Below are 15895 nucleotides of genomic sequence, written 5' to 3' on the forward strand. Positions count from 1 at the left end.
TCAGACCGTCGCGTACAGTTTGCAGAATGGGCAACAGCACAACTGGCAACCAATCCAGATTTTCCCTTGAAAGTGCTGTTCTCTGACGAGGAGAACTTTTACGTCAACGGGGTAATAAACAAACAAAAACCACCGTTACTGGAGTGACAATAACCCTCATTGGAATAATCAGGGATGGTTGGTTGGTAGTCAGAAGGTGTATTAGAGATTTACTAATTTGGGAAACTGTTGTACAATTATTGTAGTATAATTTTGTTACAATTTTACATTTCAAATTTAACAATCAAATATTGTTATAATTTACATTTTCTTATTATGGGACATTATATGCGCTGATACATACGCTCTTTCAAGTCTCCCTCTGTCTGTAATGAACGCTGAAGCTGTTGCTAATCGCAGAGAAGCTGAAAAGCAAAAAACTCGAAAATTTTGTTTTCACTCTAATTGCTATTAAGACTAGTGGCGCTTGGGGTGCAAGAAATCTTCAATTCATTAGGGAGGTAGGAAGACGCATTTCTTGTTTCCGTAGACTTTCGCTCCACATCTTATCTAATACAGTGCATAACTGTTTCTACCCAACGTGGTAACATCCCGTCTTTCCTTGGCACTTTTCCAGGTGGAAACGAACGGAATTGTTTGTTTTGTACTAAGAATAGACATTTAATTTAATTTCATGCCTTTTGAAACTTTTCTTGTAATATTTTGCGTTGATTAGTGCTGTTCATATGGGATTTGGTAATATCGCTGAAGAAATTGTTCTTCGTACAGAGTTATTGTTTACTTTTAGGCAGGAGTAAAAGTAGATCTGAAAAGGTAGAGGGACGGTAGGTAGCGGCATTTAGTCACGCCGTCCTCCTGCCTACCTTTGCCCATTGTAATTTCTTAGGAACTGGAGGGAAGCCATACATATCTTTAGCAGGTGGGGGACGGCGTCCCCCCGCGTTCTCCCGCACTTTTACCCCCTGCTTTTTGTAAGATTTGTTATGTTTTAAGAAAGTTATATTTTGAAAAAATATAGTGTGTAATGTACAGATGGTGATCAGAAAAATGGAAACACCTGTAGTTGGCAACACGTCAGATGTATAGGTTGGCAGTGGTGTCGTGGCGCCTGCAGCGCCGGACCGCTGGTGGTGGTGTGTTAGGTCGGTCTCCATACTACGTCAAGCGCAGTGGAACAGCAGTGTCCAGTGACTGCAGCAGACGGAGGTAGTGTAAAATGGGAAACCTCTCAGATTTTCAAAGAGGGCAAATTGTTGGTGCGCAGTTATGTGGAATGAGTGTGACGGCAGTGGCTACTGTGTTAGGTGTGTCGCGTGGGACAGTGTCGAAGGTGATGAGGGCCTATACAACACACGAGAAAACCACATCGGGGAAGCGGAACAGTGGGCGGAAGAAAATCCTGAGTGACAGGTCACGCCGGGTAAAGCGCATTGTCACGCAGAACCGTCGTGCCACTGCGGAGCAAGTGACGGAGGAACTCAATCAGCACCTCCCCCACCCTGTTTCGACAATCACAGTCCGCCGCGAATTACATGACATGAACTTACGGGGTCGTATTGCACGGGCCAAACCGCTCATCAGGGACCATAACGCTTTCGCACGCCGCAAATGGTGCCGCGACCATGCAACTTGGACTGTTGAGGACTGGAAACGTGTGATATGGTCGGATGAGTCATCCTTCACTCTATTCCCAACCACGGGTCGTGTTTATGTGTGGAGAACGCCCAAAGAAGCTTATGATCTGCAGTGTCTCCGCCCAACTGTGAAACATGGCGGCGGCTCGGTGATGCTGTGGGCCGCCATATCATGGTTTTCATTGGGTCCTGTGGTCACACTTAGCGGACGAATCACTGCCAACGATTATGTCGCAATTTTAGGAGACCACTTGCATCCTATGGTCCGGATGTTGTTCCCGGACAATGACGCCTCTTCCAGGATGATAATGCACCTATTCACACAGCTTGTGTTGTTCCAGCGTGGTTTGAGGAACATCGGGATGAAGTTCAACACTTCCCCTGGCCCACCCAATCCCCAGATCTCAACATAATTGAACATCTGTGGTCCGTTTTGGAAACACGACTCCGGCAACGATGTCCACCTCCATTCTCTCTCACAGAACTGGCCGATGCCCTGAACGAGGAATGGTGTAAAATTCCACTTACTACCATTCACGATCTCTATGCCTCCATCCTACGTCGCATCAAGGCTGTTCTGAAGGCGGAAGGTGGCCCGACAACATATTAATCTGATAAATTTCAATTTCGTTGAGGTGTTTCCATTTTTCTGATCACCATTTGTATATAATACAATATATTCCAATTAAAATTTTATAAATTTTATATTCCAATAAGTCTTAAATAAAATTACATTATTCAAATTTATGATTTATAATAAGTGAAGCAATTGAAATAAAATTACGTGATAGTATATTGAACAAAGGGGAAGGTTTGAAACTGAGTAATATTTGGAATGTTTTGATACAGTAATAATAATAACATAAAAAACGATAATAATAATAATAATAATAATAATAATAATAATAATAATAATAATAATAATAATAATAATAATAATAATAATAATAATAATAATATAAAATTACAGTTATATTATAAATTTTAATGAAACCGTAAATTATAACAATATTTGATTGTTAAATTTCAAATGTAAAATTCTGACAGTTAAAATTATACTACAATAATTGTACAACAATTCCTCATATTAGTAAAACTTTCACAATGATCGTGAATTTGAAATGTATGCTAAAATAAATAAACCACGGTAAGAATACAAAAAATAGTTTATTTAATAATACAAATTTACTTCAACAATTCATGACGACATTTATTATACAGAGTGAGCCAGAAAAATGTATACACTCTTTGTCATCCTATATCAGGATGCTGGCATTGACAATTGTTCTGAAATTTAAGTATGTTGTAGTATCGTTTCCACCCAACAGATGTCGGCATTCTCACTGTTTTCAGTGACAATTATGTTGTAGTAGTTTTTCATTCAACATATGACGGTGCTGTCAAGCAGGACTTGTTCCTATAGGCGTTCTTCCCAATTTTCCTTTGGGAATCGTTCCATGCGTCTCAAACTTCTAGAAAATGCTTTTGATTGTTAGAGGGGTTGGTGGTTCAGTACCAAACTCCCCTCTCTACTGACGCTGCACTTCAATGGCATTCAAAACGTACTTAAGCTGCTCGAACGTCACGCGTGCTCCTGCCATTTATCTCATTAGGCCCTAACTGTGCTGACAGTACCGACATCTGTTGAGCGAAAAAACGTATTACAACATAAGTTTAATTGAAAACAATTGACTATGCCGACATCTGTTGGGCGAAGAACCATACTACAACATACTTAAATTTCGGAACAATTATCTTGATACAGGACGACAAAGAGTGTATACATTTTTCTGGCGGACTTTGTATATAAATCTATGTAAATCAGTTCAAGATGGAAAGCAAAGCTATATATTTTCTTTATCTTTAATACTATGTAAAAAAAACATCTATTCTTTCATAAGAATAATCTTACATAAACAACGAGTCAGATTACATTTACTATTTCTATATTAGTACCGTATATCTCACATTTCATTATTTGCAGCATTAAGTTGCGTACACAATTAGAAAAATAAATGCAATTGAACATTTTGATAGATTATCAGCTTATTTGTTTCCTTTTTTCATTATCATACATATGCTAACCAGTTAATGAAAATTATGCTAGAAAAATGATGTTCGATGACACTATGACTGCATGCCCAGATCGTATGATCAAGGTATTATCATTGCTTCAACTCCCATAGATTCGACGTATCGCAAGTTGATTCCTCTTTCAAGGTTCACATAGCCATTTTGCCCCCAGTCGGTACCCCAACTGTTTTTGGCAATCCAGTATTTCTTCTTGGTTTTCTCATCTTCCCCGTAACCAACTAGGACAACACCATGAGTTACAGGCTGAAAAAAATATTTTAAATGCTGTTAGTCTGAGTCCAATGTCAAAGTGATTTTATTTAATTATATTTATGTTACGTAGAACCTAAGAAAGATACTAGAGTACTCTGAGAAAACCCAGGGTCACGATATTGTCCACCAGGAATTTACTTGGTTGGGAATCGAACCAGAAGTCCCACGCACTGTGAATTTAGAAAGGCCACAGTAAAAATGAAATGATATTATTGAGTTTTACGTCCCACGGTTATGCCGGCTAGGCTAAAGGAGGCGGTGATGATGAGAGATAAATGAAATGGTGGAATGAAGAAAGTGGGAGGAAACGGGAGAACCCCGAGAAAACCCGCGTGCACGGTGTTTCTCCACCACAAATTTTGCTGGCTGGGTTCGAACCCGGAATACCCTAGCACCAGAGGTGAACGTTCTACCACAGCCACCACGGCCGCAAAGGCCACAGTAGTGCATAGTAATGCCATTATGGCTCTAGGCAAACTAGTGTGCTGGTGCCTCTACGATTAAGTTTTTACATATAGTACATGTAACTCTACTCGTGATGAACCTAGGCAAATCACGATTAACCCCATGTATAAAACGGTTGTGAATCATAGGGGACCATAGCGAAGTATGTGGAGAAACATGATTATCATTTGGTATGATTAAAATAAAGTTGAGTAACAGATGCCCGCCATAGTGCATTTGAAGGAAGAATACTGTTTTCAGAGGAAGTAAAGTAATTTTTACTGAGAAATTAGAAATGTAACAAAGCCAAGACCATAGGTGTACTAAAACCTTATATTCCCGCGCAACTTTGACCTTTTATTTTCTTTCAGTTTACCTGTCCATACCGTGAACTTAAGGTGAAACTAATCTAATTTGGCCCAATGTTCTTAGTCGCCACCGCAGCAGTCGCTACGGATAATTAAAAATATGTTGTCCAGGAACTTAGTTGCAAAGATAAATGCCGACAGTGAACATATTTGGATTACTTCATACAGATAAACTTATCATATATTATTTATTAACTAATTAATTCAAAAGTAAAAGAGTAAACATACAATTACCATTAAAATAATATATGACTCTGAATTTTATGTAATTTTATATTGCCTTCGATTATTCATGAACATAATAAAACATAAAACACACAAGATTAATATCATGTTCAACAAAGTAAGTATTGTAGTTAAGTAGAATAGATTGTGAGCTTTGGCATACGGTAGTACCTTTCTTTATTTAATGTGCTTAGATTTATCTATAGTATGTTAACGCATATTTGCAGAGTAGCGTAGGATATTAAGTATATAGTAATGTTAGATGCTTCACGTAGTTTATGTACAATTAACAGTAAATATAGTATCTTCTGTCGAATATTATATATTTGTAACCACATTTGTTATAAATCTCATCTTCGTTTTAGGTATCCCATCCTCAACATACTATGCTGTTTAACCACGACTTGTAAATATTTTTTATTTATTACCATTTATATCCTTTCTTTTATTTATATTCTATTATTTTACTTTTATCGACTCATTTATTATAAATTTTATTTTACATATCTTTGCCGTACTTATTTACATATATGTATCTATTCCTTTATTTATTTATTTATATCTCGTCGTATCCTTTTATTAATTGAATTTCTTAATGTCGTGTTACAGGTTAACGCAGCTAACTCAGATGATACGCTGAAGTAAGAATGATGAAACTACAGAAGACAGAAGTCAGAAGTCGTCAGAAATGTACATAAGAAGCAGATATATTGATTATTATCGCTATGAGGTAAATAAAGTTTAACTTTCTATAGCTATATCTTAGCTACATAGAAAGCTAGAAATAAAAGCTAAATAAAATGAAGAAATAGTGATGAAATAGTGATAGATAGATAGATAGATAGATAGATAGATAGATAGATAGATAGATAGATAGATAGATAGATAGATAGATAGATAGATAGATAGATAGATAGATAGATAGATAGATAGATGTAATTCCAATTCAAGTGGGATAAAGTAAAGATTATTTAAAAAATAAATCAAAGAAAAAGGCAATTTTTATAAACAATAATAACCCAGGAAAAAAGCAAAAAAAGTAGCATTTATAGCTAATTAGATAAAAGTCTGTGTCAAAATGAAACTTCTTCGTATGAAGAAAATGGATTGAAAACGTGAAGTGATATCTCGCATGATAAACGTTGATTTACAATGCCAATTTGTTCCTTGCTAAACTTATTGGTACTTACAAAAAAAATCATAGAACTAGTTCTAAATGTCACTAAGTGCCTAATTGTCGCTAAACGTAGTAGAATGAAGATAAACATATATATTCTTTTAGAAAATATTTATCTTTCTGTGTTATGTTATCACAATGATTTCTGCCCCAAATACAGAAGTATGCTAGCACAAACAAAATTTTCCTTTAGAAATTACAATGAAGAAAATTGCAAGGAAGTTTGTCCTATATCAAGTCGCAAATGAGTAGAAGTAAATTCGTCATTCTATCAAAATTAAAATAGTTAAAGTTGATTTCATCTGGAAACCTGCAGTCTTCCCTTGTTAAATTCTACTTTGCATATGTCAGTAGCTCCAAAGCTTCAAGTTTTTGGTAACTTATCGAATGAAATTACCGTTTCCACATATGATTAGTTACAATGTTTTGCCAAAGAACATTTTTGAGTATTGTGCACCTTAAGGAATGTACCTAGGTATAGCTACAATTAAACTAAACTTTAATTCATCTTAGTTGTAGGATGATCCTCAAACCATGCACTGTAAAATCTCTCCTGCTTACAAATTAGGCATACTCTGGTTTCAGTCTATAACTAATTAAAACAACCTCTCCAACATCATAAGCAGTACATTATGCGATGCTTACAGAAACTTGCAAATAAATCTTATTCCACAGAATGAATGTAATGTTTCGATCAGTAATGTATTTCTATTTGTTATACTGATGCTGTTCTCTAGCGGAATATTTGTAATAGTGATGCTGTTGGTAGGAGGTATCGTACTGCATTAGGAGAACATGAGCCTAATTGTGCCATATAGCGCTGTTCTTCCCTACACTTAATTTTTCATTGATACAGAATTCTTAGAATTCAACATTCACTCCTTAATAAGAAATTAAGAAATTGTTTATCCTAACTGTATAAGTGGATTTTTGGTGTGAGTATACGTGTTCGTGAAGCTGTTTTACTTAGGAAATGCAACTTTTGTTTCTTAATAAACGAAAATTCAAAGTATGTTTTGGCACATGAAGTTTTGTACGCTCTGGTGGGTTAATTCAGGCTTAAGCGATCGAGAAGTTTATGAAACTACTAGAATATGTATTATTTTATAGAAATTTACAGATAAGTGTTCCAATGATAACAAAAGATACTTTTTACCAATGGAGTATTATTGTCACAGATTACGTATAACTCAATTATTAAACTTTTGTCCGTGATTATGCTTTTAGTTCATTACTCTTCAATATGATTTGCAAAGGACAGTGAAAGGAAACTTTGAGTATTTCAAAACTCATTCTATGATTAGCTTAAGAATTCTTTATCTATGAAAAACTGCTTTGTAATTCAGCCTTTGAATTTGTTTCCATGCACCGAAGTCAACTATCTTACACGAACTATCGTGTAAGTTCATACATTGACAAACATGATAATACAAGTACATTCTTGTAGGTACAGATACCTATTATTTCACCACGAGTACAGTAAGTACATGACCTAAGCACTAGTGAAAGAACAAAACGATTTGGATTCGTGGCATTGCAACGCTTAACGATTGAAAGAAGAGGATTCCATATCCAACCGTTGATCCGACCTGAATATTATAAATTTATACTGAAGTGCATTATCTACAGGACTTCTATTAGACCAACATATATTAAGCCCTGTAGAGGTATGTACTCACTTCATATTCGTCAATGTCTAGTCATGATGCAGTAGCTGGAACATCTCAACAGATAAGAATAAATATAAATTACATGCATTAACAAGATTCCCTTGAAATTCTATTCTTTCATTTCAACAAAAACAGAATGTTTATGAAAATTGGTGTAGAAATTATCGATGTCTAGAGTTCTACAAAAAATGTGGTTATTGCTATTACTATGATGTCTCTCGCGTACGTCCCGTTCAATGTTAATCATAGATAATTCATAGCATAACCGCACTACGTAGATCGTACTTCTGTATTAGTAAATCACACTATTAATAATAACAATGCATATAACTACATATTTACCTCAATTATTAGTCTCTAGGTTGAAACATGAAATTCCTTTTTTATTTTTTTTTTTTTTTGTCCGAGAGTTAAGAAAAATGAGAAAACAATACTATGACTTGTAATTTCAAAAGTACTTCACAAGTATGTACTACTACAAGGCATTCTATATTTTATGAAATATATTGGCTTTATTGCACTTTCTACTATTTTCTGTATATATCGTATTTTAGAATGTACGTAAATAATTTTATTAGAAATCGGTATACTTTAATACATAAGAATGTACCAAGGCATGTGCCACATGCCTTGTAATATACCAAAAGTAGAATATTCACTTTACAAGTTACCAATAAATTCTGTATGTGGTGTATTAAACCAAGATTAAACAAAAATCTGATCTATATATTATCAGTATTAAAAGCGACATTTTCAAGGATGGAATCGTCACGATAAACAATAAAATTAGGCAGCTATTTAGTTTGAAATCATGTGGAAGGAACACGTTTTAGATATATTTTGAAATCATGAGGAAGGAAAACATTTGAGATATATTTTGAAATCATGAGAAAGGAAAACATTTAAGATATATCTTGAAATCATGAGAAAGGAAAACATTTGAGATATATTTTGAAATCATGAGGAAGGAACATATTTGAGGTATAGTTTGAAATCATGTGGAAGGAATACATTTGAGATATATTTTGAAATCATGAGGAAGGAAAACATTTGAGACATATTTTGAAATCATGAGGATAGAACACATTTGAGGCATAGTTTGAAATCATGTGGAAGGAATACATTTGAGATATATTTCGAAATCATGAGGAAGGAATACATTTGAGATATATTTTGAAATCATGAGGAAAGAAAACATTTGAGATATATTTTGAAATCATGAGAGAAAGGAACACATTTGAGGCATAGTTTGAAATCATGTGGAAGGAATACATTTGAGATATATTTTGAAATCATGAGGAAGGAAAACATTTGAGATATATTTTGAAATCATGACGAAGGAACACATTTGAGGCATTGTTTGAAATCATGTGGAAGGAATACATTTGAGATATATTTTGAAATCATGAGGAAGGAATACATTTGAGATATATTTTGAAATCATGAGGAAAGAAAACATTTGAGATATATTTTGCAATCATGAGGGAGGAACACATTGAGATATATATTGAAATCATGTGGAAGGAACACATTTGAGATATATTTTGAAATCAAACGGAAGGAACACATTTGAGAAATATTTTGAAATCATACGGAAGGAACACATTTGAGATATATTTTGAAATCACACGAAAGGAACACATTTGAGATATATATTTTGAATCATGCGGAAGAAATACATTTCAGAAACTAGGTTTTTCTATTACTAGTTTGTGTTCCTGATCTTTGAATTTTAATCCATTCTTTCAACTTTGTATACTACAATCTTGGTCTGAAGTTGAAGGGATTACAAGCAGAAAAGTTACTTTCTTTAAGAATAAAGAGAGTAAATTTCTCTTTTAAAACAGTAATATTTTTTCACTTAACCCTTATCTGGGTAAAGGCCCAGTAGCTTCAATTTTTTCTAATTTCTCAGTAGCCATACATATTTCGATGACATAAAATTCTGAATTCTTCTATCCTTAGTCGAAGTTAAAATCATGAACATATCGAGTTGGTAAAGCTAATGGATTTTAAAAAAATGAAAACCTTTTCCTGACGTAACCAGGCAACCGGAGCCTTGGAAGACCCTTGTAACTCTAATGCATTCCTGCGAACTATAAGATCAAATGGTCACATAATTATATATTGAACACGTGCGTAAAATATATATTCTAGATTAGTTGGAAGAGTATGTGACAACCTGGGTCTGACAGGCCCCCGTTGCCCGTCTACGTTACTTACCTTGCCCGGATAAGTGTTAATTAAACAAATAACTGCATAGTAAACAAAGCCGGTCATAGGCAATTTTCCTCCCCCTGTTGGCATCATTTGCCGCCACCGCCCCCTTTCTACAGAAAGAACAATTCTTATTAAAACCCACGATTTTAAGTCCGCTGCTCTATTATGAACAACGAAAGAGAAGGAAAGTGAACTCACACTCAGAAAGGCCTGAGCACTACAAATACAATCTAGTTGAGTATGTTTTTTAAAAAAAAAAATACTATTACGTTAGAAACAGATAAAGTAAACACACCTGCAAAGGAAAGATGGTAATCCTTTTTATATAGAATTCAATATCATGCTTCAATCTCAATATATTGATTTGCAATTCCAGTTCAACTAGCTCTTTTATCTTTATTTCTTAATTTTCCTTCTATATCTGTTGATTTATTCAAAAAACAATAAAACTTGTTTCCATCTTCAATGATAAGGAACTTGTTTGTGACAAAGACAAGACTAGTTTTCATATCAAAACTATGATAACTAGCTAAATGAAATAAGTGTTTGCTGCTGTTCGAGAATTTAGTTCTGCATTTGACAACAATCAAGCAATTCATGCTGGGATTTGTTTGACCATTTGCTTTAGCACTGTCCATGTGACCTTAAACTAATGAGACTTAAACATGATTTCAAATAGAAAGTCAGCTTAGTAAATTTAACTACCATCATCATGAAATCTGTTTCCAGTAAGAAATATTTATTTTGAATCATATAATTATGACAGATTTTTTTCCCCCGTTGAAACTCGTCGCTCCGTGCAAATGCACGTGTTGCACATATGGTAGAGTGGGCCCTGACAGCAAATTATTCAATGTTAATCATGTTGTTATTAATTATGAGCAATTGTAAACGAAACTGAACGTTTTCGTAATTGAACATTGCGTATTATTATTATTATTATTATTATTATTATTATTATTATTATTATTATTATTATTATTATTATTATTATTATTATTATTATTATTATTTTAAGTAAACCTTACAATCGAATAATCCTGCAGGAATATAGAACTGGTAAATAAATTTATGATAAAATCATGTTTGTAAAATTGCAAATTGTATGTTTTATTAATAAACGTGTTCACAGTTACGTCTGAATCCTTATGAAAATTTCCTTTATCTATCTTAAGTTCTGGATTTTTTCTGTGTACATAGGAACTCAAATGTACCAATTACTTTCTATTTGTGAACTTGATTTTTATAAAATACGTATGTCCTTCATAGTGTGAATATGTGAAAATAAAAACTTGCATAAATTTAATGCACTGTATTTTTTTCTAATGAATTTCTGATATAAATTTTTCTTTTAACTTTGGCTTTTATATCACTTTTACCAATGTCCATACACTTGGTATCATATTCACATTTCATATCATACACTCCAAAATAATTATTTGTTTATTTATTAGAGTTCTAGCGTCCCTTTTTGGCATCAAGGATATACGAGACGTGCACCTATAGTTAACGTACAATATGAACCACCGTAAAGCGTTCAATACTCTCCTACCGAAAATTGTATTCGGGAAACCGTGCACCAAACATACGTGTACCGGAGAGCTCGCTTCAGGATCAGAATCGTAGTTTACAAAGTACACTACAATTCCGTTTAACTCAATTTCCATTAATCAAATTTCCTAACTAACCGTTACTCGTCTGAGACTTTCATATAAAAATGCTAACAATTAGTACAATATTTGTTTTGATCTGACCGTTATTTATCACAGTAAATTCATTGCTACGACACGGTAGCTGTATTCTGTCACTCACTTTTTTTTTTTTTTTTTTTTTTTTTTTTTTTTTTTTTTTTTTTTTTTTTTTTTTTTTTTTTTTTGTACACGTACTATACTGTACTGTAAAGATCAAGAGACACCTGCCAGTTAAGATTTGAATTCAATTCGGAGCGGCTGATATCTTTCTGTTAAGTGATCATTAGTTTCGTGACGTTGTATTTAGTGAATGTATATTGAAAAAAAAAAAAAAACTTTATTCCGGTTTAAGTTGATTAAACAAAACTATATTGTATTGTTGGGGGACGCGGTGGCTCAGTGGTAGAACGTTCACCTCCTGTGCTTGTGGTCCCTGGTTTGATCCCAGCTCGCGCCGTGTGGACTTTGTAATGGACAAACACCGTGCTCGTGGGTTTTCTCAGGGTTCTCCCGTTTTCTCCCACTTTCTTCATTCCACCATTTCCCTCATCTCTCATCACCATCTCCTTTAGCCTAACCAGCATAATCGTGGGACGTAAAACTTAAAGGTTTCATTTTTTCATTTCTACTGTATTGTTTAGAATCACTTAAGGTTTACACGTAGGGGATTTGAAACTTAGTTTATAAGTTATATTTTTATGTGACTCTCTTGTTGACAATATATTATTTTAAATATAGGAAAATTGAGATTCATTTTTGATACTTTTGAGTTCTCAAATTTTTCAATCTGCTTTAGACGACTTTTGAACAGTTGTTTCCATCTTTTTCAAAGTGCGCATCTATTTGCTCCAATTTGAAAGTCGTATTAATTCTATTTGATAAACCCTCTTCGTCAGATAATGATTTGTATGCTATTGTGGATAAGTTCATCAAGTATTAGATTTTATAATACTTGAATGAGCAGAGTCTTTATGGAATTTTCATGGATGTTATACATAGCTAGAGGTATGTTTGTTGTAAATGGATATAATCAATTGTTGTGCCTTCTACGGAAAGACAAATTTACATAGCTCAAAGAATCGTTACTTTCTATTTCAAATGTGAATTTAATTTTGAATAAACATTATTTAAGTCTGTAAGAAGAAACTGTAGTTTTTACCACTTCTATGAACTAAAAAATTATTATATTCCAAAATAGTAATATTTAATATATTTTGATAATTACTTTTGTAAAATTTTTGACTCGAAATGATTCCTTAGTACGTAAGCTAATAAAAAGAGGATAGTCATTTGATAGCGGGGATTGACATTTGACACTTTTGAGAGATATTAGCACGACATCTATACTGAAGTGAACATTGAACTACAGCAAAGAGGCCAATTAGTTTCTGATCTTATGGGATATATCAATGGATTCTGGAACAAGCTGAATCTTTCTCATTCTGTCTAAGAAAAAGTAATTTTGCATTCTTTCCAAGTTGCAGATGTCTGAATTAGATTTTGAAAAAGTATCTTATTTTTCTAACTTTTCTACAGATGCAGTTAGAATTATATATGAACTTAATTTGAAATTCTGATTTTGCTACATATCCAAGAGATTCACAAGAGTAGATTATATGCTACAGGTGAAGGATGAAACTAGAAGGTGTAAGTCACAAAAATCAAACATGAATAGTTGAACAGAACTTCCTTTTTTCTATCTATCTATCTATCTATCTATCTATATATATATATATATATATATATATATATATATATAGAGAGAGAGAGAGAGAGAGAGAGAGAGAGAGAGAGAGAGAGAGAGAGAGAGAGAAAGAGAAAGGGTATTGTTACTTTTGTTACTTCCTTGTTACTTGTTACTTATATATATATATATATATATAATTTCTTAACTTTTGTGTTCTATTTTTAATTATTTTTAGTTTTCATAACTTAATTAAAATTTAAATTTGTGAAGAAGTTATCATAGATTTGTTGTTTGTGTTCACAAATGTAAATCGACAACTTCGTTTCTTTAAAAAAAAGAAAAAAAAAAAACCTTAAACCGAGTTTACCTTATCTCATCGATTTTTTATAATTAACTATAGAGAAGGTTATAAAGTGTATGGTTTATAACCTATCATCATAACAAATGACGATGTCCAATTTTTTTTTTCTTACAAACAATCACCCATCTACATTCTTCAAATCTGTTATAATGTAGACAGAACTTTAGTGGCTATCAAACAAGTGAGTTCACTCCTTTTGGAAATCATGGATAACATATTTGGTCCTTATTTTTGTAAAACTTTTGATTCGAAATAATTCCTTAGTACGTAAGCTAATAAAGAGGACAGTCAGGTAAGAGATTTTCTATAGCTAATATATCAAATTTACTACCATATGTTGTTCTAAAGTGACACAACACATGAAAGTAAATTTTCTTCAATCTTTTCAATTACTTATTACGGAATCTCATTATCCACAATAATTCAGTTAAAGTTAATATATGAGACATTGAAAACTTTGTCCAAAGATAAGTTGAACCAATAATTAGAGGATAACCTGTAAACATTTTATTTTGTTACATTTATCGTTGATTATACTTTAACTAATCAGCAACATTATTTTAGTGCTTGAACGTCCTTGTGGATATATGGTTAGGTTATGTGCCTTTGGTTTCCTTTAGTGCGCCTTTGAATCCGGGTTTGGTTCCCAGAAGGAGCTCATATGGTTCGGATTTTACGTTAAGCTGTAGGTTCACGACTCATATAGCCTCGCTGCTGAAAGCGACGCTAATCTCAAATAAAATCAAAGCTTTAACTTCCCAAAAGTTCTCAATACTAAAGGAAACAAAGTATCAAAAAAGCACCAATTACTATATGTTAATTGACTCAGTCTTCTTTGAGTAAAGTTTCAACATTAATCTCATGAAACAGATTGAACTATTGTTAATGTTGTCACTCCATAAGACATAAATTGAAAAGATAAGAGAAGGTTGCTGTTGTCTATTGACAATTCATGACATCTTTACACTCATTTTAAATTTTCTATATTACAAGATTGTAGTAAGTTAGAAATTCCTCTTAGTAAAGTACTTCTTTCTTCTAATTCCTCATTATTTGCTCCATGTACCAGTCGTAATAGATTAGATAATGTTAAAAATCTACTGCGAAGTAATCTGCATATTTTTACGTTGTTATCGAATTTACTGACCGACCAGATTATTCGTAAAATGTTCCCATATAGAAAATGAATTATTTATCGTCCACAAGGATGGATTCCAATCAACTTGACGTCACTCAAAATTCGTATAATACGATCTTTATCCTTTCATCTCATAAAGTAAATATATTATCCATAATTTCCAAAAGGAGTGAACTCACTTGTTTTGATAGTTACCAAAGTACTCTATACATTGTAACAGATTTGAAGGATACAAGAAGGACATATCTCATGAATGATTGTTTGTGAAAAAGAACATTGCACGTCATCATTTGTGTCACGATAATGGGTTATAAACCATACATTTTATAACCTTCTCCAAAGTTTACAATCTAAAGTCTAAATTTTTAATTTTGAAGAGTTTGAAATACATGTAAAAATAAGCGTCCCCGAAAAACTATGATCTACCAGACAGTTTTCGATTAAGTATGGTAAGCATATCAGTATCCATTACTTTTTTTTTCTATACCTTAGCCCTACTTTTTAATTCAAATAACACCTCAAATGGCTCACAATAATACCGAAAATCCTATCTCTTAATTTGAAAACAAGAAAATAAGATATAATACTGCTGTAGAACAGTATAAACAGTCCTGTAAGTATACTTACGACATACGGGTTGAATCCAACCAGACCAGTTTCGGAATAAATTCCACTTTTATAATACAAGAAGTCGTAGCTTAGTGCCAAAGACACAGCAATTGGGCCGTTTTCAACAAGAGCAATTCTCATAGCTTCTTCGTTACAAGCACCGAAGTAACCTGCGTAAGAAAATTGCAAAGACATTAATAATTTAGCTTTATTTAAGCATCAGAGTTGTAAAAAAACAAGGCAGAGAGAAACTGCAGGAAACTAAACATATATATACTCGTCAGAGGTGCAATTATGGAATATTCGCTATTAGACTCTGATTTCA

General features: G+C 33.2%; 1 protein-coding gene across 4 annotated transcripts in view; it reads right to left on the minus strand.

The window, feature by feature from the left end:
* Positions 1-3513: 3513 nt before the first annotated feature.
* LOC145662452 (dipeptidyl peptidase 1-like) overlaps positions 3514-15895 on the minus strand; it is a 92769-nt gene continuing 80387 nt past the window's right edge. For all 4 annotated transcript variants that reach the window (XM_081728041.1, XM_081728043.1, XM_081728042.1 and 1 more), the window contains 2 exons: positions 15589-15740; positions 3514-3971 (listed from right to left, as the gene is read on the minus strand). In XM_081728041.1, the coding sequence (XP_081584167.1) occupies positions 3789-3971; positions 15589-15740 (335 nt within the window). In that variant the 3' untranslated portion in view covers positions 3514-3788. The remainder of the gene's footprint in view (positions 3972-15588; positions 15741-15895) is intronic.

Source organism: Thermobia domestica, chromosome 10, assembly GCF_964235325.1.
Source record: "Thermobia domestica chromosome 10, izTheDome1.hap1.1, whole genome shotgun sequence".
NCBI lineage: Eukaryota > Metazoa > Arthropoda > Insecta > Zygentoma > Lepismatidae > Thermobia > Thermobia domestica.